General features: G+C 41.9%; 1 protein-coding gene and 1 long non-coding RNA gene across 5 annotated transcripts in view; one reads left to right on the top strand and one right to left on the bottom strand.

Annotated features, from left to right (window-relative positions):
* SPEN (spen family transcriptional repressor) overlaps positions 1–9,501 on the bottom strand; it is an 89,167-nt gene extending 79,666 nt beyond the window's left edge. For 2 of the 3 annotated variants that reach the window (XM_017665935.3, XM_036999944.2), the window contains exon 1: positions 326–7,997. In XM_017665935.3, the coding sequence (XP_017521424.3) occupies positions 326–408 (83 nt within the window). In that variant the 5' untranslated portion in view covers positions 409–7,997. Of the gene's footprint in view, positions 1–325; positions 7,998–8,915 lie in introns of those variants that run through there. The other variant, XM_017665936.3, reaches the window with a different exon arrangement.
* LOC118968633 (uncharacterized) lies at positions 230–24,398 on the top strand. Of its 2 annotated transcripts, XR_005056402.2 has the most exons (4): positions 230–368; positions 17,558–17,694; positions 22,196–22,296; positions 24,133–24,398. It is a non-coding gene; the product is annotated as an uncharacterized lncRNA (long non-coding RNA). The 2 variants fall into 2 exon arrangements; XR_005056403.2 differs by lacking the exon at positions 22,196–22,296 and having other exon boundaries at positions 24,133–24,334.
* Positions 24,399–24,451: the final 53 nt, after the last annotated feature.

Raw genomic sequence — 24,451 nt, 5'->3', positions numbered from 1 at the left:
GCCGGGGCCGCGGCGCGCAAGGACGCGACCCCACCGCTGCCTGGCCGGCGTGAGAGCACCCTCCCGGCGCTGCTCCGCGGGCACGACAGCCTCCTCCTTACTGGGAAGGGAGAGGGCGGCAGCCGGGCCGGCTCCACCGAGACCCGAGGCCCAACGTCGCGACGCGGGCCGAGCGGCGGCCAGGCACCGCGCGCCCCCGTCACCCGTCTGTGGGTCTAGCCCGGGTGCCCGCACCAGTTCCGCGCTCGGGGAGGGGCCGGCAACGGGCCGGAGCGGGCAGCGGCGCCCGAGGAGAGAGCGCGGCTCCGGGCCTCGTGTCACTCACCGTTTGAAATGCTCGATGATCTTCTCTTCCCGCACATTCTCTGGTAAGTTGCCCACCCAGAGGTGCCTGGTTTCCCGGACCATGCTGGGCGGTGTGCCGGCGACCGCTGGTGCGGGATCCCCCTCGCCGGCTTCGTATGAGCCCGTCAGCGCCGGGAGGCGGGCGCCAAGGCGGCGGCGGCGGCGGCTGCGGCGGTGGCGTCGGCAGCGGCGGCGACTCCTCCGGCTCCCCCCCGTGCAGAGACCATTCCTCTCCCCCAGGTTCTGACTCTAGGGCCTTGCAGCTCCGCTCTGTCGCCACCACACACCCGAAGCCGACCCTCGCGCTCCGGAGGCGCATGCGCCCGGGCAGCAGCGGGCGGGGGAGCCGGGAGGAGGGGCGAGCGGGACCCGGGCTGCAGCGACTTACGACGGAGCTGGCGCTGTGGCAGCCGGACGCTTCCCACAGGCGCGCGCGACCCGCCCCCCTCGCCGCGAGCACGCGCGCGTCCGCCCGCCCGCCGAGGCCAAAACGCTGAGTTCCTCCCAGCCGGTGCGCAGGCGCACGGGGGAGGGAGGAACGCGAGGCCTGGAAAGAAAGCTGGCTCGCTCGCTCGGTCACGGTGCGCAGGCGCGCACTCGCTCAGGGAACCGGGCCGCCAGGCAGGAGCTTAATCAGGGCACCGGAGTAGCATGTAGAAAGGCAAGAACTGCCTACAGCCTCTCGAGCTGGAGGGAGTCCCAGGCGCTGGCCTGGGGGAAGAAAAGAAAAAGAGGGTTGGTTTTGCCATGACTGCGTGTCAAACGGCTGCCAAGGGCTCTCTCCTACACGAGGCCAGGACCCCTTCCCCTGCTTACCCCTTGGGCCAGCTTCTGGCCGTTTCCGGGCCTGCTTGGGAAAGTGTCAAAACAAGGCCGCCCTTTCTCACCGCCTAGCTATGCAAAGACGGCTTCAGAACCCATCCTTCCCAAGTATCATTTGCTTGTAACGTTAAGCAACTTTATTTTATATAGGATCTTGCGAAACTTTTCTCAAGATAACCTAGCTGATCTTATGGTATACTAGGAATAGAACTGAAATGAGACTGTTGTCTGTCTTATACTCCCCTCAGAGGATTCAATATAATAGTATTTAAACAGAGGAAAGGATAGGACCTCAGGTCTTTCCAGGCCTAAAGGCCTTTAAAGTCTACAGTTGAACTTTTATATAAAGGCCAGTTTACATGAACCCCGAGGAAAACACACAATATTAAGGCAACTGTAGTGTATCCAGAAAAATGGACTTTTTAGAACAGTCAGGAACTCAGTTTTCTTTATAATTTTTTTTTAATCTCCGTAAATAAAATACCAGGTGTGCTTCAGGTACAGACCAGATTTTAAATATTTGGTCTGATTCACTGTCTCCTCAAATACAAGCCAACTTGTCATCAAACTATGATATTCTGAATTGGAAAATATAATTTCTACAATGAATGACACTAATACCTGGAGTCACCTGTGCATAGTTTGTTTTGTCCCACAGCTTGAGAATTTTTTTTTGTTTACCATACAGTCTAACATAAATTTCTTAATGATTGTCAGAGTATAAAACTGAGAGTCACATCAGTGTTTCTTGTATTTAATAGTCTATACTGTACTTAATAAGCTTGATCTCAGCAAGTCTGATCAGTCGAGATCATCTCTCTTCCCTCCTCAGGATATTCAGAAGGCTAAGCAAGCCCTTGCCTTAGTTGCAAAAATTACAATATAAGATGTGCTAGCTCAGGGGTCACCTTACCATCCATTGAGATGATTTTTATAATTTTGACAAGTTACCTCTAAAAAAACTCCTAGACTCTGAGCCAGGTAATTTAACTGGTTTTCTATGCTATTTCCTGGCCTATGTTTACATTTTCTATTTCAATATATATATATATTTTTTTTTACTGTTTTGGGAACTTCAGTCAGAGGTGGAAACAGAAGAGGTCTAGAAAAGTTAGAAACAGAGAAAGCGCTGCTACAATAATGGCATTCATTCATGATTTACTTACACTGTATTTTAGTGCCACCCCAGAAGCTGACCTTGTCTTCATGCAAATCAGTCAAATGGCATGGAAATTTTTGTTCTTGACAATATAATGGAATTGTTTCTTCAGTAAAAGTAAAAGCAAACAACCTGCATTCAGATGTAGGATTAGCCATTCACATTTGGCCATTTCTGTGTAACAACAACTACCACATAAGGAGTGTCAGGCCAGCACACTATTACCTAAACTCATGAGCTATACAGTTGTGTATATGTGGCTCTGGTTAGCATTGAACTGATATGCATTTTTCCTTGAAGCATGAATTTCAATACAGGCTCCTATGATTTGAAACACATTTTAAAATATGATGTAAATTACTCACTTAAAACCTGATAGGCTCTGAATTAGCTGAAACATCTTGGGAAAGACCAAAGTATCACCATAAAGAGCAAAGGAGTCTCAACTGAATTACATTAAAAGGGGCATTGACAAAGAAGAAGATTCAGAAAACAGAATCTTGTTATTAGATTTTTAAAAAGGGGGGTGCTTATCTCACCATGAGTGCAGTCTTCAGATAAAAATCATTCTGATGAAAAATTCAAAGGCTGAAAAAAAGGCCTTTTAGAAGCAAAATCATTCAAGAGACTAGAGTAATTATTAAATAGGATATTTTATATCCATCTGTGATTACCATAGAATAAAAGGATAAACTGGAACAAAATAGCCAATTAAGATTACTTAAGATATTTTCTCCCTGGCACAAGAATAAGGAGATATTAAGTGAAAATTAAAGGCAACATGTTTACCAATAGAAAAATGTTAAGGTAGCTCTCTTAGATCAGGGAAAAAAAAGTCGTCTTAACAGCAGTGCTCTTTCCTCACGTAAAAAGCAGAGTAGATACTTAATTTTTATAATGTAAATTTGAAATGGGCAATGTTATTTACACATATTTTTTAGTTCCCTACCTTTTGGGAAGTAGGAGAAGAAATAGTGGTAGAAGATTACTAACATACAAACTGTTTAACAAAGTTGAATCGAAGTTCTCCCAAAGACCCTTAGAGACCACACAACATCAAAAACACTAGGAGAAAATATCAAATTAAGAGAGTATTTCTCATTTTACCAGAGATTTGCAAACATCTGAGAAAGTTTCTATTTTACAATACAAAGGCCAGCAAAATCCCATTAAACATAGTTGGGGAGTACCTCATACTCAGATTCTCTTGAAGTGTTAGTTTTATCAAAACACCTGTTTTCGTAATTAGGGGCACCAAAAATAACAACCCAAGTATTCATTTTTAGTTACCTGGGTTTTAAAAAATCTGATACACACTTCTCAACAGAGAATTCTCAGTTTACAGAATGTCAACAGATAGCGGCCTAAGTAGACAAGCAGGCTATTTGGAGAGTAAAATAAATTTTAACACTTCTCAAATTTTCAAATTTTAAATGTGCTCCTAGGATGCCAAAAAAGTATTACTCTGATTTCAATTAAGGAGATTCATTTAAAGGAAAAATCGCTCATGTAGATGCTGGGTACAAATGAGAAATTCTGATAGGAAAGCTATCCATCTCAATAAAAGTTAATATTTGCAGATTAAAAGTAATGTTGCTGTTTCTTACTAATTCTGTCAGCATAACAAACTCTACTTGATGTTGAACTTTGGGGGATACTGAAAAACACAAACGGCATGATGACAGACATTATAATACAATGGAAGTAGCCCTTAGTTAAGAGTCAAAAATTCCAGTTCCAATTTTCTCTCTGGTTCCAATTTTCTCACTGATTATATGGCCTAAGCAAATCAATTAAATCCTCTCAATATCCTTATCTGCAAAATGAGGGTAAAGACATGTCTTCTCTACCTTGTAAGGTTGCTAGAAATATCAAATGAAATAATGCATGTAAAGGTATTTGTAAAATTATCATGAATACTATTAAGCTGCTCATTTCATGCTAATATCAAAAGTAAACATCAGTTGAAGTTAACATACTAATATCAATTTATTTAACATTTTCACAATGATAGCCAGGTCCTATACTCAAAACCAATATGCAGTGATTTCCTATCAAGTCCCTTGCACTTTTTGCTGACTTTTTCTATGGCAAAGATCTTAACAAAATCGATGAGTATGTGGCCCTCTGCACAGCCCCAAATCAAGTGTTTGATTTTCTCAGTACTTTTCATTTTTATTGTCAATGTGTCGGGAACATTGAGAAGCTTTCTCTATTTCTGTCTTTGTTACAAATATTTGCAAAAGCAGAATTTCTTCTAAGCATGTATCTCCATATATTTTCAACTGAAAGGCAACCCACTCTCCTGATTTTTTTAACAATAATTGAAAACAACAATAATTAAAAAAGATAAAAAAGAAGGGTGTGATCTCTGCTTTCATCTCTGATAAATAGATGAAGTGAATTTCTTCATTTGACTGTTAAAGATAATTACAAAGATGACATTAAAGCAGAGCAATCTGCAAAGGGAAATTAAAATCAATGTGTTTTTAATCAGGTATTATTTTCACACTGTGAGGAGCTCCTCTATTTAGCATGCTAGACTGGCTCAAAGAGTTCAGTCATGCATAATAGAAGCCCATTTGGGGAAAGCATGTGAACCTCAAACTCAGGCTTTGAATGCTGACCTACCCAACAAAGCAGATAAATTAATATCACCATTTAAACAGGAGGACAGAATGGTCACCAGATATTTAACAAGAATGTGGTTACAAATCTAGTCTCAAACTATTAAAATTAAACTGTTTCATGAGAAAACCCCTACTTAAAAGATAAGTACTTGTTCCTTAATTAGTTCTAAAATTATCAAAGCTCCAACTGCAGGAGAACTTGACGATACTAACAAACTCTATTATTAGAATCAGGTTTTTTGCCAAAACAGTGGGAAATAAAACAGACACCACTACTACATTATTCTGAGAAGCATCTGGCAAGTTCTGAGAGTCAAACGGTGAAGAGGGCAACCAGCCTTATTTTGATATAGCAGGCTCACTCTGGTGAAATTATACATAAAATATCAGAACTCCAATCAGATGAACAGTATTAGCTAAGCTAGTCCTTCTCTAAATCATTCTTCCAGCAAGCTAACACTTCATGATTTACTGTTCAATCCTCTAAATAATGGATTCCACACTGCTTTTAGTTTTCCAGAAATGAATATAATGGTTAATATTTTCTTTTTAAAACATCAATTATGTTTTTACATTTTCCTGGAAAGTTGCTAACTTTTCTTCCCTCTATGGGGAAATACTGCTAATATACTTAATATTTAGAATTATAAATACAATTCAATTTACTAATGTTTATAGCATTAATTAAAAAATAGATTGGAAGGCTATTCACAATATTAGTCATGGTTGTGCCTATGAGGATTTTTTAAAGTTTTTATTCATCTTTATTTTCTGAGCACCTCATGTATTGCTTTTATACATAGAAAAAGTCATAATAAAACGACTTTTGAAAGTCATCACCTGGGTTACTTTAAAGGTTCTTTCGAAATGTTGGTACTTGACTACATTAAAGCAACATATTTAACAGATCCCACATGAACAAAACGTTATTCTCTAATTCAGAGATTTCAACTGTTAAAAACTCTACTACTCCTAATCCACATGTGAGAAATAACTTTAAAATCTCTTCACAATAAGTGATATACATTAGCCAAAACACCACATGTTTAGGAGCTTGTAACTTTCAAACATCAGGAAGTAAGCAAAACATAATACAAATCAAGGCTACTGATTAACTCAGAGAAAATTATCACAGTGCACTTGATGTAATCTCAAAAAACAATAATACCAAATAAAATGAGCTTAGTAATTTGTTGTATGTGTACTGAAATTTTCAGCAGATTTTAAGCTTGTCTACTGCTCCTCTCTCAAAGGCTTAGCTCTTGTTTGAAATAAGAGAATTCAAATAAAAAATTATTTATGTACTCACTCAAAATGTTTTGAAACTGTTTCCATTTTAATTCAATTATTGCTATTTAATAGTAATGCTTATCTAAATAACTGCCTCAATATTCTGCATTCCTCTTTAGATGGTAATCACTGCTAATTTTATATAATATTCCATAATTAGACACTTGAAACCTTTTCGCTTAAAATAAAGTCACACTCTATTTAAAGAGGAGGTAGGACATGATATATTTCCAGATTAAATGCTGGAATTATTTTTAAGGCTTTAAAAATAGCAGTATTTTGAAAGAGGAGATAGTAGGATTTTTTTCAAGTCATATACAAAAGTCATGGGAATCATCCTTTGCACTTTATTTGGAAAATACTTTGGCTGGCAGGAGAGAATGCCTCGATAATCTCTTTGAAGATGCTAGATTAAAATGGTTTCTCTAATAACAGAACCATCAAGTCGTAACAAAAGTTTTTACTGTATATTGTTAGTGGGAGAAATAAAAGGGGTTTTCCCCACTCCAAGATAATTAAAACACGAACTTTAAAAAATATTCACCGAAAAGGTGGCTTTAAACCAGATAGTTTTGTTCTTTATAGTTTTCAAATTAAATATTGTTCCCCTCAAGATCAGTTTCCAGAAATTCTATTAGCGACATAAGAACTCTGATTTTATGCCTACTTAAAATTATAAAACATACACACTTAAGTTTTTCTTCCCCTCATTTAGTAGTTATCCTTACTGTAGGAACTCTAACCTTAGAGACTCTCATTAACCATAATTTGTTAAAACAGAATCTCTAACAGAAATTCTGCAAATTCAAGGGACAGTTGATCTGGTCATTTCCAAGCCCCACATTATAGCCTTGTCAGCAGGGGGAGAATTCTATTGCTTGCTAATACTTCACTAGCCTCTTGATAGCTTTTTATATACTAAGAGTTCCTGTGAGGAATCTGGCACCAACTCAAAATTCCCACCAGGAAGAAAGCTCTCCCTTCCTTAGGACCCAGAGTGGCTCCGCCCAGTGCCGATGACCTGGTCTGACCTCAGCGTGGTCAATGGTGCGCTCGCACCTGCGGGCAAGTTTGCTCGGTCGAACAACTTCAGAGCCAAACACGGCTGGCGACCATAAAATGCCACGTTGCAACGGCCACATCAGTCTTTAGGAGCTCCCTAGGTACCTTCTTCGCCAGCAAGCTCCCTCTTCTAAACCTTGCCTCTATGAGGCTCTGAAGATACATTACACAATAGCGAACATTGCAAGGCAATTACTCCACCAGGGAAACGATGGAGCTTCAAAAGAAAGGGTGGCAAGGAAACAAAGCTCAGACTAGAAGAGTGGTAAACATCCATGCTTTGCCAAGGAAACCTTATTTAACCCACTGCATTTCAAAACGGGGCAAGGTTTGGGGCGGGGGTGGAGACTGGGTTTATCAAGATCCCACAAATCAATCCTGGGAATAACTTACACCACGCTCCTGAGAAGAAAAGGAGGGGCAGGGAGAGACACTCTTTAAGAAAGAGTAAAGAGGTTACTATGGTTACCACTCTCCAAGCTCAATTCTGCAAAGGGAGGCAGGCAGAGCTGTACGTCAAGGTCTTTTGTCCGCCTTCACATACCGAGAACAAACCTAAGCAGCCAGCCCCAGCAGAGGCTTGTGTAGAGGGCCAAGAGCAGCGTTCCAAATAAAGGACTTCTTTCTTTGGCTTAGTGAGCGAGACTTGCAGATAGAGAGCAAGAATTGCATACAGAGCCTGGCGGAAGCAGCCCGGCCACCCCCCCACCCACCCCCCAGTCCTTTCAACAGGGCCGTTTCCCGTTTGGAGAAGGCTCCAGCACACTCCCGTCACCCAAACGAGTCAGGAGCCATTCCGAACATGACGCAGGTTGAGTGGAAGAGAGCCACGGAGGCAGTGAGAGAAGGCTAATCTCCAGGAAACCCGCGGTACATAATTAATAACCCGTCAAAAGGCTAAAGTTTCCGCGAGTGGGCGTTGAGGAAACAGAAAACAGGGCCCAACCGAGATGATCAGCCACACCGCAGATCAAACATGCTACTCCAAGAAGCGAGGAAAAAGGGTACGGCAAAGCGGGCACAGTGCGCAGGCGCGCGGAGCAGCGACTAGCAAGCCCCGGACCTGCCTCTCCCGCCTTCTCTGAGTCCAGGGAGTTGCCCCAACGCGCTTGCGCAACGACGGAACTTTGCGAGTGGGGAGGAAAAAAACCTGTTCCCTTCATTGTGAGAGAGCCGCCCAGCCCCACACGGCGAGCGCGAGCACGAGCACGTACCACTCTCACACTCGCCCACGCGCGCCGAACTTGCCGCCCAATCCCTTGCGCATGCTCCGGGAGGGAAGTGGTGACCAAGCCTGGGGCTTTTTGCTGAAGTTCCCTGAGAAGTTTCTGGAAAGACGGGTCCCTAGAGGAGCTGGGGGATGGGAAGCACGGGGAAGCAGGCTTTTGAGAGAGGGGAAATCCAAAGCACACCGACACCGCTCTGTCTCCAGCCAGCCAGCCACAGCTAAGGCAAAGCTCAAGCCCACCGAGACCCTCACAGCAGGGGAAAAGCGTGGGGACCCCAGCACCAGCTCCTTTCTCTGCCTATACTCAGCCCCAGGGCTCCGCAACACAGGGAGAAGGGAGAGGGCAAGGGGGCAATGATGGAAAGCCTAAAATGCTCACTGGATGTTTGCGTGGTGGAGTGAAAGCCGGCATCCGCCCTCTGGAGCTGTGAGCTCAGTGCGTTAGGACTCGACGTGGCTGCTGGAGTACTGGTTTGGGGCTATTTAACCCGTTTCCTTAATTTCCCCTTATGTGGGGTGGTCTTTGATCCCATCTTTTCTGTCTTCACCTTGGTGATGAGGTAAAGCTGCAAGAGTGGAGACCCTGGGAATTCGGGCACAACAGCTTGGCCTTAGGGGTGTCCTGGGCGAGTACGGGTCGCCTGGCTGTTGTGCGGTGCTCAACTCCTTCAGTTTTTATCCCGTTAAGAGCCTCCTGGAGACGGGGCAGTTGGAAGAACAAAGGCGCCAGGCTGATTCTAGACTCGAGGAGCGGCCGGGGCGGCGTGGGAAGGCCGGGGCCTTGCCGCCCGGGCACTTCAGTGCCCGCGGTGGGCCGGCCAACAGCCACCACGAGGAAGCTGCGGCTGGCATTGTCGTGGGGAGGGGAGGGGGCTGCGGCGCCTTTCACTCTGTCCGCGCCCGCTCGCGGCGTAGCCCAGTTGCCATTTTGTGGCGCGGCCGCCATTTCGCGCGGCAGAGGGGCAGGGCCGGGGGAGGGGCGCGCGCCGCCGCCGGTGGGCGGGGCCGGAGAGGGCGAGCGCGTCCCTTTTGTTCTTCGCCCCTCGGCTCGGAGCTCGGGCTGCGCCGCAGACGCGCTGGGTGCGTGCGGCGTGTGAATCCCCGAAATGCGGCTCGGAGGAGTGCGCGGGGTCCTACATCTTCTGCCCGCTAAACCCTAGAAGTGGGATTTCTCACCCTCCCCTTCCCGTGTGAAAGGACCACATTTTATGAGGCAGTGCTCAGAACTCCACCGTGGGAAGCTGTAATTTCACCCTGAGAAGGAAGGCGCCTTCTGGAGCCTTGTGCTGGAAGGCGCAGCAAACGGGAAGGCAGGCCACGCCTCGCGCCATCATGGCTCTCTGCGAATAGAAGTGGAGCTAAGGGGCTTGGCGAACTGGGAGACCCAACAAAAGTGCTAAACACCAGTGTACCCCAGAGGTCGGTCTCTTTAAAAAAAAAAAAAAAAGTTGCAGCGTCTCAGAAGTGCTGTCAGCCGGAGGGCACCGCAACGTGGCTCTGCATTGGCTGGCTGTGGAGCACGCACTGCGCAACTATTTTCAGACAAGGTTTTATAGCCCATTTATATCTGAGCCCTAAACTGGAACAATAGATGAGAATATCTTATTTCTGTCTGTGGATAACATCTTCCGTTGAACTTATTTTTAAAATCCCTTTGAGTATGTAAATAGACTGACTCAAAATCTCTTGTTATGTGTTTCCCAGTGTCATGTCAAATCCTGAAAGAGCTATTGTTTTTCTGGTTTCAAGGGAAATATTTAAATGTGAATCTTGGCATTTTAACGCTGACTTTGAGGCTCCAATCAACAAAACCAGGAAATTCAAAGAGCAACGATGCTAAATTTGTCTCCCAGCCTTGCTTTTTGTTAAATGGTTCCTTTAAGTTTGTTTTTCTTCACAGCAGCATGAGTTCATAACCCAGTCAGCCCTTCTCTGGCTCAAGTCTTTCGGTGTCACAGCTGCACCACTTTTGTTTCCTTCACTCTATATAATACAGTTTTCTGTTTCAGTAATGGAGGAGTTAAGCTCATGATAAGATGAAAAGGGTAAAAATACATTTATTGTCGATGCTACAGATCAGGATTTGATGGCTTCCAGATGGAAGAAACATTTGAGGAGAGGCTGTTAGACTCGAAATTTTGTCTCAGTTTCAGTATGACTAAAAAAGCACTGCATAGAATTTTAACTTGTTACACTCTCATCTGAAGATGGTGTAAAGGACAATACATACATTCTTTTGGTGGTGAGAGCTTATGAAATATATTGCATATTTTTTGAATGCTACTTTTTGCCTGCACAACCAAAATTAAGTAATAATTGTTGTTTTATTGGGAAATTAGGGTATAATACCCTAATAACACAGACAAAATGTTAGGCCCCTAATTAGCCTAGCAGTTGAAATTCAAAAATTGCACAACCCTTCTTCCACATTGTACATACATGGAGAGATATCTTTAGACAGGTTTTAAGCCCTAGAATTTGCTTTTTGTTTATAAAACTCTCATATCACACCTTTAACTGTCACACTTAACACAAAAAGCACACCCATTTTTGTTCAATGCCATAATGACCAAATGCTCTTAGGACTACGTGTCACACATTTTCATAACAGTTGAGCAGAAATTTAGAAATTTCCTGTCCCACCCTACTGTTGCCCTTAAAACATTTTTCAGCTTCCAAAGCCAAAAAACCCAAACACTATTAAACAGGTGAACTTTAAACATGCAGTCATGTTCAAATAAACAGATTCTGAATCACAGCAATCTCATGATGGACCCCAGGAGTGAAAATAACTTTGCATATGTAGTCTTAGGTTTCATTGCTGTTTGTCAAACCATAAAGATCAAGAGAATTTGAGGATTACCAATTCATTGTTCCTGTAGTTTTTCTTATTCTAGAACTGAGGTTCTGAAATTAATTTGTACCATTATGTGTTCCCTGGAGGAGATTAGGTGTTAGCCTAAACCTTTTATACCCAGGTCCTTAAAACATCCAGTGTGGAACAGAAGTGGTATGTGCTAGGTCCCCTTGGCTCATGCCTTTGGTTTGGTTTCTTTTTTTTTTTTTTTTTTGGTGTTTCGTGAAGCTTGTGGCTAGCTTTTCTAAACAATGTAAACACTCAATATCTCTATCCATTGTTCCAGGAAAGAAAAGCTTTTCATGCCAAATTCTGGTGTAGGAGGGAATTTAAAACAATATTTCCTTGGTGAAGATAAATAAGATCCTTTAGACACTTAAGTAATATGGGAAGTCTTTCAAAATATTTTTGGCAGCCGTTAAGCCCTCCTGCATAAGCTGTGATAGTCTTTTCCCCATTGAAACAAAACTTAAAGTTCAGCCCTTCAGAAGCATTGGAGTTCAAAGAACAATTCTTGCAGCCAACAGTATATAGAAACACATCTACAAAACTAAAAAGTACTCCTTGAACAACCCAGCATTTGTCCTGCCAGAGTACAAGTGGTCACCCTTAAAACAAGATTCTATCCTGATAATTGTGTCAATCATTAGAAGACCTGTAGACTTACCATTTTAGCATCATGTTTTAAATGGCCTAATGGCCCTGATAGATGATACATCAAAAAGACTTCTAAAAGGCAAGACCTTAATTATTTAACAATTTTTGAGCATTAACTTTGTGTGAGATCCTATTCCAAGTACTTAGATTACATAGCTGAATAAAACATCCCTTTTCTCATGGAGCTTATCCAGTAGAGGAGCAAGGATGGCAGTGAGAGGGGGTAAAGAAGTAAATATAATCCAAAGCAAATTAAGTAATAGGAACAGTAAATGCTAGAGAATAAGAGATGGAAGCATATGTTGCAATTGAAATAGGGTGGTCAGAGTCAGCCTCGATAAGAAACTTGAGCAAATACTTTAAGGAGTTAGGGCAGCAAACTGTGGAACTGTCTCAGGAACAGGTTCCAGTGAGAGGGAACAGCAAGTGCAAAGGCCCTCAGGTAGAAGCATGACAGGAAATACAAGGACACCAGTGTGGCTGAAACAGAAAGCAAAGAGGAGAGTATAGGAGATGATGGATGTCGGAGAGGTGAGGGGATTGAGAGGCAGATCTATAGAACCTGGTAGGCCATAGGACTTTGGCTTTTAATTGGCATGGAGGTGTTACATGGTATGACTTAGGTTTTGCAAAGTATTGAGAATAAAAGGCCAAGAACAGAATCAGAAGTCAAGTGAGAAGGCTATTTCGGTAATCCAAGGGGTGGCTTCAATGACTAAGGGATCCTGGATATATTTTGATGGTAAATCCAAAAGGACTTTCTGATAGATTGAATTTAGATTTGATAAAAAGAGGAGTCAAGTATCAGCCTGAGTTTTTTGACCTAAGCAACTAGAAAGGTCGAATTGCAGTCAGTTGAAAGAGGGAACACTGGATAAAACAGTTTTGTAGGGGACTATTAAAAGAGTTCAGTTTTGGATATGTTCAGTTTGAGATATTTTTTTAGATATTCAAATAGAGACATTAGGTAAGTGCTTGGATATGAGTAGAGTTCAGGAAGAAGTTCTGAAGAAACATATTTTTATGTAATATATATAAGATAGTTGTGTGTGAGTTTGGGAATTGACAGTATATGAATGACATTTAAAGTCTGAAACTGGATGAGTTCACCAAGGGAGTAAGTATAGAAAGAGAAGGAAATAGAACCTGGAAGCCCTGGGGGCACTTCACCCCTTAAGAGGACTTAGAAGACCAGAACTTGCAAAGCAACTGGGAAGGAGCAGACTGTTAGGTAAGGGGAAAACTGAAAGCGCTGTCCCAGAAGTCGAGGAAGAAAATGTTTGCAGGAGGAGGGCATGATTAACCGTGGGGTGCTGAGAGGTTAAGACAAGGCCTGAGAATTGACTGGTGGGGCAAAGTGGAGGTCATTGGTGACGTTGACAAGAGCAGCTTTGGTGAAGCAGTGGTGACAAAGCTTCATTCCACTGGACTGAAGGAAAAAAACAGTCTGGAGTCTGACCTTTGGAAAAATACTACAGTGGACTTGGAGGGGGAGATGCCAGGGATAACTAGAAAGTACCTTCAGTTTCAAGAAGTTGCTGGATCAGTGCAAGAATCAGAAACTCAACATCTTCAGGCTTCTAAAAGAATTGTGACACTCAGGATTTGGTCTGCTTCCAGCCTTGTATCTGTTCCATAATGACATGAATAATACACAGTTTCTTTGGAAAAGAATACTACTTCCTATAAAAGCCTCAAATTCTGAACTTGCAGTGCGGTCAGTACATGGAAGAATTTGGTCATTAGGACAAAGAATCTAGCAGGGATTTTTTTCCTGAAAAAAAATGACCATCAGTGCTCACTGGTCATCTGAGGTAGTTCAACCAGTCATGCAGTGCTTAGAGATGTAACAAAGTAGATTTCGCCCTGGTTTCTCAACTGCACCTCAGTAATCACTGATGGCTTTGTAGCTTCTGTTGGACTTCCTGAAAATATACTAGAACAATGATGGCAAACTGACTCCATCACAAGAATGGGAATGCCCTAAGAGTTAAGTTTCCTTTTGAGGTTTTTTTCACCTATCATACTGGAGCCTGCTTTAGTTCAATCCCCAATGAACAATAGTTAACTAGACTGGCAATGTGCTTTATTTGAATAAATTTTATTATCCTGGGTTCGAGCTCCACCTTCAGAATCCTGTGTATTGATAAATATAGAAGTCAAAATTTTTATCTTCAATTGCAATACCATATCATTCCTTATTGGAGCCTATGATGAAATACAGATATAAAGTATTATGTGTGTTTTATTCTGGAAACATTTATGCTGAAACAATCTTTATTTTGAAATACTTATCAATTTGGATGACACCTAGCATATTATACAGTAAGGTTTATATTTTCTAGTTACTCATGAAATGTTGTTTTCTTTGCTTATGTAGAATAGTCTTCAACTTTTTTTCCCTTGTCCTAGTTCACACTAAATTTCCATCAGTTACACAGATTTGTGTTGGTAGTGATTCATTTGGGGTTGAGGAAGACCATTTCCCTAGAATGGACTATCAGAATTCTAGAGTATTCTGATATATCTACTTTATGAAACTTTTCTCACACTTCCTGAAAATCACTAATATAGAATATAGCTGGGAAACAAAAGGCCATTTCCTTCACAAACCAGTTAGTTGACTTGAGATTTATTTCTGATGCAATTGCTGCCATGGGAGATATTACATGAAAATTCAACTTCGTTGAGAGGTCCAAGAGGACTATATATTTAAAAAGACATATCTCTTTTCTTATTTTGAAAGTGTATAGCATCTGTTAGATTGGAGAAATTGAAACTATTTGTACAAATATCATGCTGAATGCTTCTAACCACTAATTATAGTTCTGCTTTTTGGAGGAAAATAGAACCAGTTTGGGGTTTGCTGGCTTTTTTTGTGACAAGTCCTCTGACTACTTGAACTTACTTATCTTTATGTGAAACATCCCTAGTTCATTTATTCTGCATTTGTTCAATAAATAATTGACTTTTAAATTAGAGATTTAAAAGGGAGGTGTATTTTTGCAAAAGGAGAGCAGAAAAATGGAGTGGTAGCTGTTAAGGGGTGAGTGGCTACAGATAATGGAATCCAGAGAAGTCTGTTTTTTAAAAGGTGGAAGAAATTACAATACTTTTTTTACAACACTACTGATTTGCTACAGTAGAATTGATGTAGGTGGGAGAGAGACGACTGGATCGATCTCCTCAAGCAGGAGAAAAGGGCTGTGTATGTGAAGGAACTGGCTTTAAACAAGAATATGAAACAGTTCATCTAATGAAAGACTGGAAGCTAGAATATATGGGCACAAATGCTGGTAAGCACATGTGGTTGTTGAGCAAGTCTACACAAGAAATGCCACTTTATATTAAAATAGTCAAGATAAGTAAGTTACCTAGGCTTCACTTTTCCAATATAAGATGCGAATATAGCACACCAGTCAAAAGATTTTGGACTCAGTATCTATGTTATCGGGCAAGTCACTTAAGTGTTTTTTGGCAGGGTCTTGGTGTGTTTTATTTGCCACTGAATGGCCATTATCTAAAATAGTGCCTGGCAAACAGAAGTTGTTCAATAAATATTGAAATAATGTTTAGAAACCAATCTGATAAATAACTGTACCTCATATGCCATATCTGTCCCCCAGGGTTGTTTGTTTGAAGATCCAGTGAAATGAGAGAATGGATGTAAAATTGCTTCGTAATATGAGAAAAGCTATTCAAACCTAAAGTGTTCATACTGGGGAGAATTAGGATAAAGTCCACAAAGTCAACTCCTTATATGAGAAATACAGTGTAAATGTGGAAACAGAATCATTATTAGCTGGACTTTTTTTTTTCCCTTAGAGGGATATACCGAGACCCTGTCAAGTACCAAGATTCTGCTACCTGGTTTGAAACCCAAGGCCTTTTCGGATTACTTAGGAAAAATACTCAGCTCTCAGAAGGCCTCAGAAGTCAAGCTCAGGCTAAGGGAAGATGGCATGGAATACAACATGGCAAAAAGGATTTGGTCTTATCAGCCGTATAATGTTACAGAACTAACAAAGTATACAAAGGCCAGAAAACCAAAACCACGTAAATCAACTAGTTTTATGTGAATGTCATAAATTCAGTTCCCAGTGATATTTACAACACTGGCGTGTGTTATTTTTACCTCTTTTTCTTCTTCCTTTGTTTTGTTTTGTTGGCAGATTATAATTTCAAAGCAAATATAGTACTGGTGTTGTGGATTTACTTTTCTAAGTAACAAAGTTTTAAATTTTTTGATGTTTCTGCTGAGAACTGAAATCCGCCAAGTATACCAGACTACTTATTTTCATAATAAATCTGTATGGTCTTCCCACATATCATAGGACTGATCTAGACCAAAGATGTGGCTGATAAGAGTAAGAAAAAAAAAATACTGTGCAGTGCATTACCATTTTCTGACCATTCCAGGGACTAAAATAAATAATATGATCGATTACTGGAGTTTGAAAGCGGTGTCCTAGAGGCTATAGCTTTTATTAGTAGGAGAAGCCCTGATCTCTGGTCCTGATGGAGTATCTGCACAGAGAAGTAAATCAACTCATGCCATCATTTTCAATTTTTCGTCATTATCATTGGTTATTAGCTATTACATAACTAGCCAAGGTCATACAAGAGGATTCAGTGGAACAATTTAGGATTACTTAGGAATCAGTCATTAGGAAGTTATTGGCATTCCCATGAGTGCTTTTAAGTGTTGCAATATGGGGCTGCTTAATTAGTCTACCAGCCTAGTTCCTGCTGCTACCCAGCACCAGGCCTTTTAGAATTACTTAGGAAAAATACTCAGCTCTCAGAAATCTCAGAAGTCAAGCTCAGGCTAACGAAAGATACTTGCTGAGTAATGCAACTCTGTCTCCTACCTTGTAAACCCGGAAGTGCCATATGTGTTTTCCTAATTAGCCCCACCAGATTTCTCTGGGCATGATTATGTGTCATGCAGCTAACCATTCTGCCTCTGGGGATTTATGCATTCCCGGTGAAATTTCTCTGCACCATGTGATGTGATAATCTGCCTACACGGGTTTCCTGTGGCCCAGTTCTGGGTCGCACTGAACAACTGGTCTTAACCTACTTTTCTACCCCTACTGCCTCAGTAAGAACAACACCCGTGATGACACCTACAAAATACATCTGACCTCTTTGTCAGCCTACTCAGCATGAGGACAAATCTGGATCAGGGGCACAGCATAACTTGCCTACTTAAAACTGTCCCCAGGGCTCTGGGAGAACTAATTTCTGTGTTTCCCCCTCATATTCACGTTTTTTTATTTTAATGTGTGGGTGCTTCTCTGAAATGTCTACGTTTCTATTGCTGCTGATTTGGCTTCTATACCTTCCTTTCTAGCTAGATGTGGGGATTTTTTGTGCTTAAATTCACCTTTAGCAGTTTGTCCAAAAAAAGTGTCTTACATTTTCACTAGTGTGTATATGTATCATTATCAGAAACAGTTCAAGCCCTGTTGACCTTTTTTTTTTCTTTTTTCTTTTTCTTTTAGAAAAGAACGCTATGCTGACTATGTTGACTATGATACGTCTGTTTTGGTTCTCGTGGTTAAGAGGTCGCACTTTGGAGTCCCCTAAGCCAGTGCTGCCCTCTCCAGGTTACAGAGGCAGTGCCCGCGTTCAAACCTAGGTTAGGCCCTTGTTTGAGAATGAGCAGAGGGGTAAGGCACGTAAAAGGACCAAGTGGTCATTGTCATGGTAAACTGAGAAACATTTGCTTATTGGCTTTCATGTGACCGCGCAGCGAAAAGAGCACCAACAGGGAATCACAGTTCTCATTTCAGCCATTGGCTCATACGATCTCAGGCCAGTCATTTTCTCTCTTTGTGCCTCAGTTCCCCACCAATAACGGGAGCCTCTGGTCTAGTCCAGGGATCAGCCAACTGTTTGTCAAAAGCCAGATAATGCCATTTGGGGCTTGGTGGGCCATTTCATCTCTGTGGCAATTACTCAACTCTGCTACAGTAGCCGCAAAGCAGCCCTATATAGGCAAAATGTAAGCCAATGAATGTGGAAGTGTTCCAATAAAACTTGACTACAGCCACTAAATTTTGAATTTCAAATAATACATTCACATGTCATGAAGCATTCTTCTTCTTTCAATTTTTTTAGCCATTAAAAAATCTTAAAACCATTTTTAGATCCCAGGCTATAAAAAAAAAAAAAAAAAACAGGCAGTGAGCCAGATATGGTCCAGGGCTGGAGTTTGCTGACTTCCAAACTAGATAATTTCAGAGAGCCCTTCCGATATAATCTACAATATCACAAGTTGACTTAACTGTAGTTTCTTTTGTTTTCTTCTTCTTGGAGGATGATCCAAAACATGCTTATCTACGTGCTAGTAGGGACATCACAAGGCACCTTGCCCCAAAAAGGATGCCTGCCAACTTCACAGTGATTAGCCTCAAATACCAGCAATGCTACTTTGACAGCTGCACTGCCCAAGGCAGCAGCCACTAGCCACTGTGGGACTGCGCACTTGAAATACGGCCAGTGCGTACTGAGATGTACTGTACGTGTAAAATGCACATCGGATTTTGAAGACTTAGTACCAAAAAGTACAGAATTTAAACTATCTCATTAACATTTTATACTGATTGTTTTAAACAATATTTTTGATATATTGAATTACATTAAATATATATCACTGATAAACACTCTTATGAAGGTTTCACATGAAAAACATTGTGGTTACTCCACTCACCCATACTGAGTCCCCCCCACCATGCCCCATTGCAGTCACTGTCCATCAGTGTAGTGAGATGCCACAGAGTCACTATTTGTCTTCTCTTTGCTACACTGTCTTCCCCATGACCACCCCCACACACCATGTGAACTAATCATAATACGCCTCAAGCCCCTTCTCCCTCCCTCCCTACCCACCCTCCCACACCCCTCCCCTCTGGTAACCACTAGTCCCTTGGAGTCTGTGAGTCTGCTGCTATTTTGTTCCTTCAGTTTTGCTTCGTTGTTATGCTCCACAAATGAGGGAAATCATTTGGTACTTGTCTTTCTCCACCTGGCTTATTTCACTGAGCATAATACCCTCTAGCTCCATCCATGTTGTTGCAAATGGTAGGATTTGTTTTCTTCTTATGGCTGAATAATATTCCATTTAACCTGTTCCTTTTTATTTATTTATTTTTTTAATATTCATTTTATTATCGCTAATCTACAATTACATGAAGAACATTATGGTTACTAGACTCCCCCCTTCACCAAGACCCCCCCACATACCCCATTACAGTCACTGTCCATCAGCCTAGTAAGATGCTGTAGACTCACTACTTGTATTCTCTGTGTTGCACATCCCTCCCTATGCGCCCCCACATTATACATGCTAATTGTAAGGCCCCCTTTCTTTTTCTCTGCCCTTATCCCTCCCTTCCCACCCATCCTCCCCAGTCCCTTTCCCTTTGGTAACTGTTAGTCCATTCTTGGGTTCTGTGATTCTGCTGCTGTTTTGTTCCTTCAGTTTTGCTTTGTTCTTATACTCCACATATGAGTGAAATCATTTGGTACTTGTCTTTCTCTGCCTGGCTTATTTCACTGAGCATAATACCCTCTAGCTCCATCCATGTTGTTGCAAATGGTAGGATTTGTTTTCTTCTTATGGCTGACTAATATTCCATTGTGTATATGTACCACATCTTTATCCAGTCATCTACTGGTGGGCATTTAGGTTGCTTCCATTTCTTGGCTATTGTAAATAGTGCTGCGATAAACATAGGGGTGCACCTGTCTTTTTCAGACTGGTGTGCTGCATTCTTAAGATAAATTCCTAGAAGTGGAATTCCTGGGTCAAATGGTATTTCTATTTTGAGCTTTTTGAGGAACCTCCATACTGCTTTCCACAATGGTTGAACTAATTTGCATTCCCACCAGCAGTGTAGGAGGGTTCCCCTTTCTCTGCAACCTCGCCAACATTTGTTGTTCTTTGTCTTTTGGATGGTGGCGATCCTTACTGGTGTGAGGTGATACCTCATTGTGGTTTTAATTTGCATTTCTCTGATGACAAGCAATGTGGAGCATCTTTTCATGTGTCTGTTGGCCATCTGAATTTCTTCTTTGGAGAACTGTGTTCAGCTCCTCTGCCCATTTTTTAATTGGATTATTTGCTTTTTGTTTGTTGAGGTGCGTGAGCTCTTTATGTATTTTGGATGTCAACCCTTTATTGGATCTGTCATTTATGAATATATTCTCCCATACTGTAGGGTACCTTTGTTCTATTGATGGTGTCCTTTGCTGTACAGAAGCTTTTCAGTTTGATATAGTCCCACTTGTTCATTTTTGCTTTTGTTTCCCTTGCCTGGGGAGATATGTTCATGAAGAAGTCACTCATGTTTATGTCCATGAGATTTTTGCCTATGTTTTTTTCCTAAGAGTTTTATGGTTTCATGACTTACATTCAGGTCTCTGATCCATTTTGAATTTACTTTTGTTTATGGGGTTAGACAGTGATCCAGTTTCATTCTCTTACATGTAGCTGTCCAGTTTTGTCAGCACCATCTGTTGAAGAGACTGTCATTTCCCCATTGTATGTCCATGGCTCCTTTATCAAATATTAATTGACCATAAAATTTGGGTTAATATCTGGGGTCTCTATTCTGTTCCACTGGTCTGTGGCTCTATTCTTGTGCCAGTACCAAACTGTCTTGATTACTGTGGCTTTGTAGTAGAGCTTGAAGTTGGGGAGCGAGATTTCCCCAAGTTTATTCTTCCTTCTCAGGATTGCTTTAGCTATTTGGGGTCTTTGGTGTTTCCATATGAATTTTTGAACTATTTGTTCTAGTTTGTTGAAGAATGCTGTTGGTAATTTGATAGGGATTGCATCAAATCTGTATATTGCTTTGGGCAGGATGGCCATTTTGACGATATTAATTCTTCCTAGCCAAGAGCATGGGATGAGTTTCCATTTGTTAGTGTCCTCTTTAATTTCTCTTAAGAGTGTCTTATAGTTTTCAGGGTATAGGTCTTTCACTTCTTTGGTTAGGTTTATTCCTAGGTATTTTATTCTTTTTGATACAATTGTGAATGGAATTGTTTTCCTGATTTCTCTTTCTATTGGTTCATTGTTAGTGTATAGGAAAGCCACAGATTTCTGTGTGTTAATTTTGTATCCTGCAACTTTGCTGAATTCCGATATCAGTTCTAGTAGTTTTGGAGTGGATTCTTTAGGGTTTTTTATGTACAATATCATGTCATCTGCAAATAGTGACAGTTTAACTTCTTCTTTACCAATCTGGATTCCTTGTATTTCTTTGTTTTGTCTGATTGCTGTGGCTAGGACCTGCAGAACTGTGTTGAATAACAGTGGGGAGAGTGGGCATCCCTGTCTTGTTCCCGATCTCAGAGGAAAAGCTTTCAGCTTCTCGCTGTTCAGTATGATGTTGGCTGTGGGTTTGTCATATATGGCCTTTATTATGTTGAGATACCTGCCCTCTATACCCATTTTGTTGAGAGTTTTTATCATGAATGGATGTTGAATTTTGTTGAATGCTTTTTCAGCATCTATGGAGATGATCATGTGGTTTTTGTCCTTTTTGTTTATGTGGTGGATGATGTTGATGGATTTTCGGATGTTGTACCATCCTTGCATCCCTGGAATGAATCCCACTTGGTCATGGTGTATGATCCTTTTGATGTATTTTTTAATTCGGTTTGCTAATATTTTGTTGAGTATTTTTGCATCTATGTTCATCCTTTTTATTTTTTAAATGTGGCTACTAAAACATTTTAAATTACACATATGGCTCACATTCTATTTCTATTGGACGGCGCTCTTCCCAAAGATTACTTATGTCGTTGATTTAAGATTTGTCTCTTGGGCAAATGCAATATTCTTGCTTTTGAAGTAATACACTTACTATTACTGTCATTTAATAATAATGAGGATGTGATGGGCATTGAGCATGGATTTTGAGAGGAAGAGAGGCCCTCCAAATTGTCTGTCTGGAGACGGAGGGAGGGGAGGAGAGATGGGGCTCAATACACAAAGGTAGAGTAAAATAAGGCAGAAGAGAGGTGTTTTATGAGTCTTCAAGGAATAAGCACTTGATTGGGGGTCAGGAAAACTGGGTCTCAGCCTAGCCTGTAGCGGACTCTATAACGAGTACGTCATTTCATTTCAGTATCGTCGTCTGCAGTATGAGGATGCAGACTGGCCAGCACACCTCAGCGAGCCAGGAATGAGCGCCCGTGAGCTCTCCCAGGCTGCAGCTGTGTCCAGAATGTGAGCGGCCTTTGCCTCGTTGGGGTAGCCACCTCCCACACACTAGCAAACCTCTCCCTCCCTTCTGCGGCAGCATCGCAGCTCCTGCTGCCCTAAAATCTCTAGACCCTGATTGGTGCAGACCAAGGACCCATCCTTCTTCTTGTGACAGCTGGTCCAAGCCTTCCAACTTGAGCTGTCCCAAGCCATTTAGGCTGATTCACGCAAGCCATGCCTGTCCTAGAGCCAGCTCCAAGGGAGTGCCGCAGTGGGTTAAACCCACACACCTCACCCAGTTGAAAAATAGCCACCGTTCTGTGTAATGGTAATTCAAACACGCAATGCTTACTCCTCCTGCCTCAGGACTTCATCTTTGCCATTTCCTCCACCTGTAATGCTTTGCCTCCTGACTTGCACTTGGAATATTTGCTCCTTGACATCAATCAAATCTCAAATAGCACTTCCTTAGACCCTTCGTGACCATAAAGAACACCTTTCCTTTGCTTTATTTTTCTTCCTTGTACTTGCTTCTACCTGCAATCTCTTGTTTACTTGTCTGTGTCTCTCCCTGGAACGTAAAGTGCCTAGAAGAATGTCTGGCAATAGACATTCAGGACAATGAGTCTCCCCAGCCTTCTCCCTCTCAGCTTAGCCACCTCCAGAGCATCCCTACTGCAGACCAAGCTCCGTGCTGCCCCAGTGAGGGTGTCCACCTTATGTACAGCCAGGGCCTCTTCTGGGTGCACTGTGACTACTTCCATCACTGCATGGTGTTTTTTTTTTATTATCCACTTGTTGGATGCTGCATCAGTCAGAACAGTTAGGAAAAACAGATAATAGTCTAGGTAGTTCAAATGGAAGTGGTTTTTATATAGGCAATTAATTGCAAAAGGGTTGAGGGCTGGAGGATCCAATGGAGGGAGGAGTCCAGAAACCCAGTCTTGTCCTGATGCACCCTTAAGTCTAGTTTCCATCTTACTTCAGTGGGCCACTGCCCTGGAAGAGAGAACGGCCTACCCACAAGACCAACCAGTTTCAGCTTGAAGAGAAAGTCACTTGATTGATACCACGATGCTATTTCAGAATTCTTTAGGACTGAAATTCTGATTTATGTTTGTATTTGCCCCAGAGATGTACTCAGTGAATGGCTGTTGAACTGAATCCCAACCTTGGCTGATATTGTCCTTTACCACTTCCCGCAAATGCGTGTCTCTTCCCTTCCCCCTTCTCAATCCTACCCATCCCTCCAGCTCTACCCTCAAGATTCACCTCCAGGAAGGTGCCCCTCTGCAGTCCCCACTGGGCTCTGAGGTCTTAGAGCATTTTCATCATTGTCACTCATTTTGGCCTTTTTCCTACATGTATTCATATGGTTCATGTGATATCTCCCTAATTAGACTGCACTGTTCTAGAGGGCAGGAAATCTCCCATGCCCACATTCAGGCTTGGGAGGGATGCTATCCCTTAGTCCAACCTTTCATTCAATGCCTGAATCGCCTTTACAACATCTCTGGCAACTTCTGATTGGGTCTCTTGAAGACCTCCAGTTCTGTGGTTCTCATTACTTAAATAAGTCTGGCTCAGAGCAGAAATACAAGAAGATGCTAAAAACAATGTTGCTGAATTCAAGCTACTTCTCCCTTAAGACTGAGTCAGTCCTTGGCTGGGTGTGGGACACAGAAGAGGGAGAACACAAGAAATGAACAACTTTTTGGCTAAAAATGTTGGGGAATGTTTCCAATAAAGCCTAAGTCCAAGCGCTAATCCATGTGTTGGGATTCAGCTCTTGCCCAGTGTTATTTAGGGTAAGTGAGTCACAAAACATAAACTCAAATCTCTCTTTTTTTTCTCCCATAGGAAAGGCTGTGGAGAGTGATTGTCTGGGATGACATCCATGTAGAGTGCTAGAAAGATATCTTCTCCATACAGCAAACATCTGGCAGGAGCTTTGCAGCTTACAAAGCCCTTTCCCATACATCAGCTCATTAAAACTATTTGATGGAGGCAGCACTATCCTAACTTAATAAAGGAAGAAACTGAGATTTAAGTTCCTAGGGCTGCAGAGTCAGCATTCAAACTCGGTCTTCAAAAGGTTCAAGAGGTCTAGTGCTCTGATTTTCACAAAGGTAGACAGTCGTTCGTCTAGAAAAACCTGACACTCTAAGTAGAGTTCACT

Source organism: Manis javanica, chromosome 4 (assembly GCF_040802235.1).
Source record: "Manis javanica isolate MJ-LG chromosome 4, MJ_LKY, whole genome shotgun sequence".
NCBI classification, from domain to species: Eukaryota; Metazoa; Chordata; class Mammalia; order Pholidota; family Manidae; genus Manis; species Manis javanica.
This window is presented reverse-complemented; position numbering and strand designations above follow the sequence as displayed.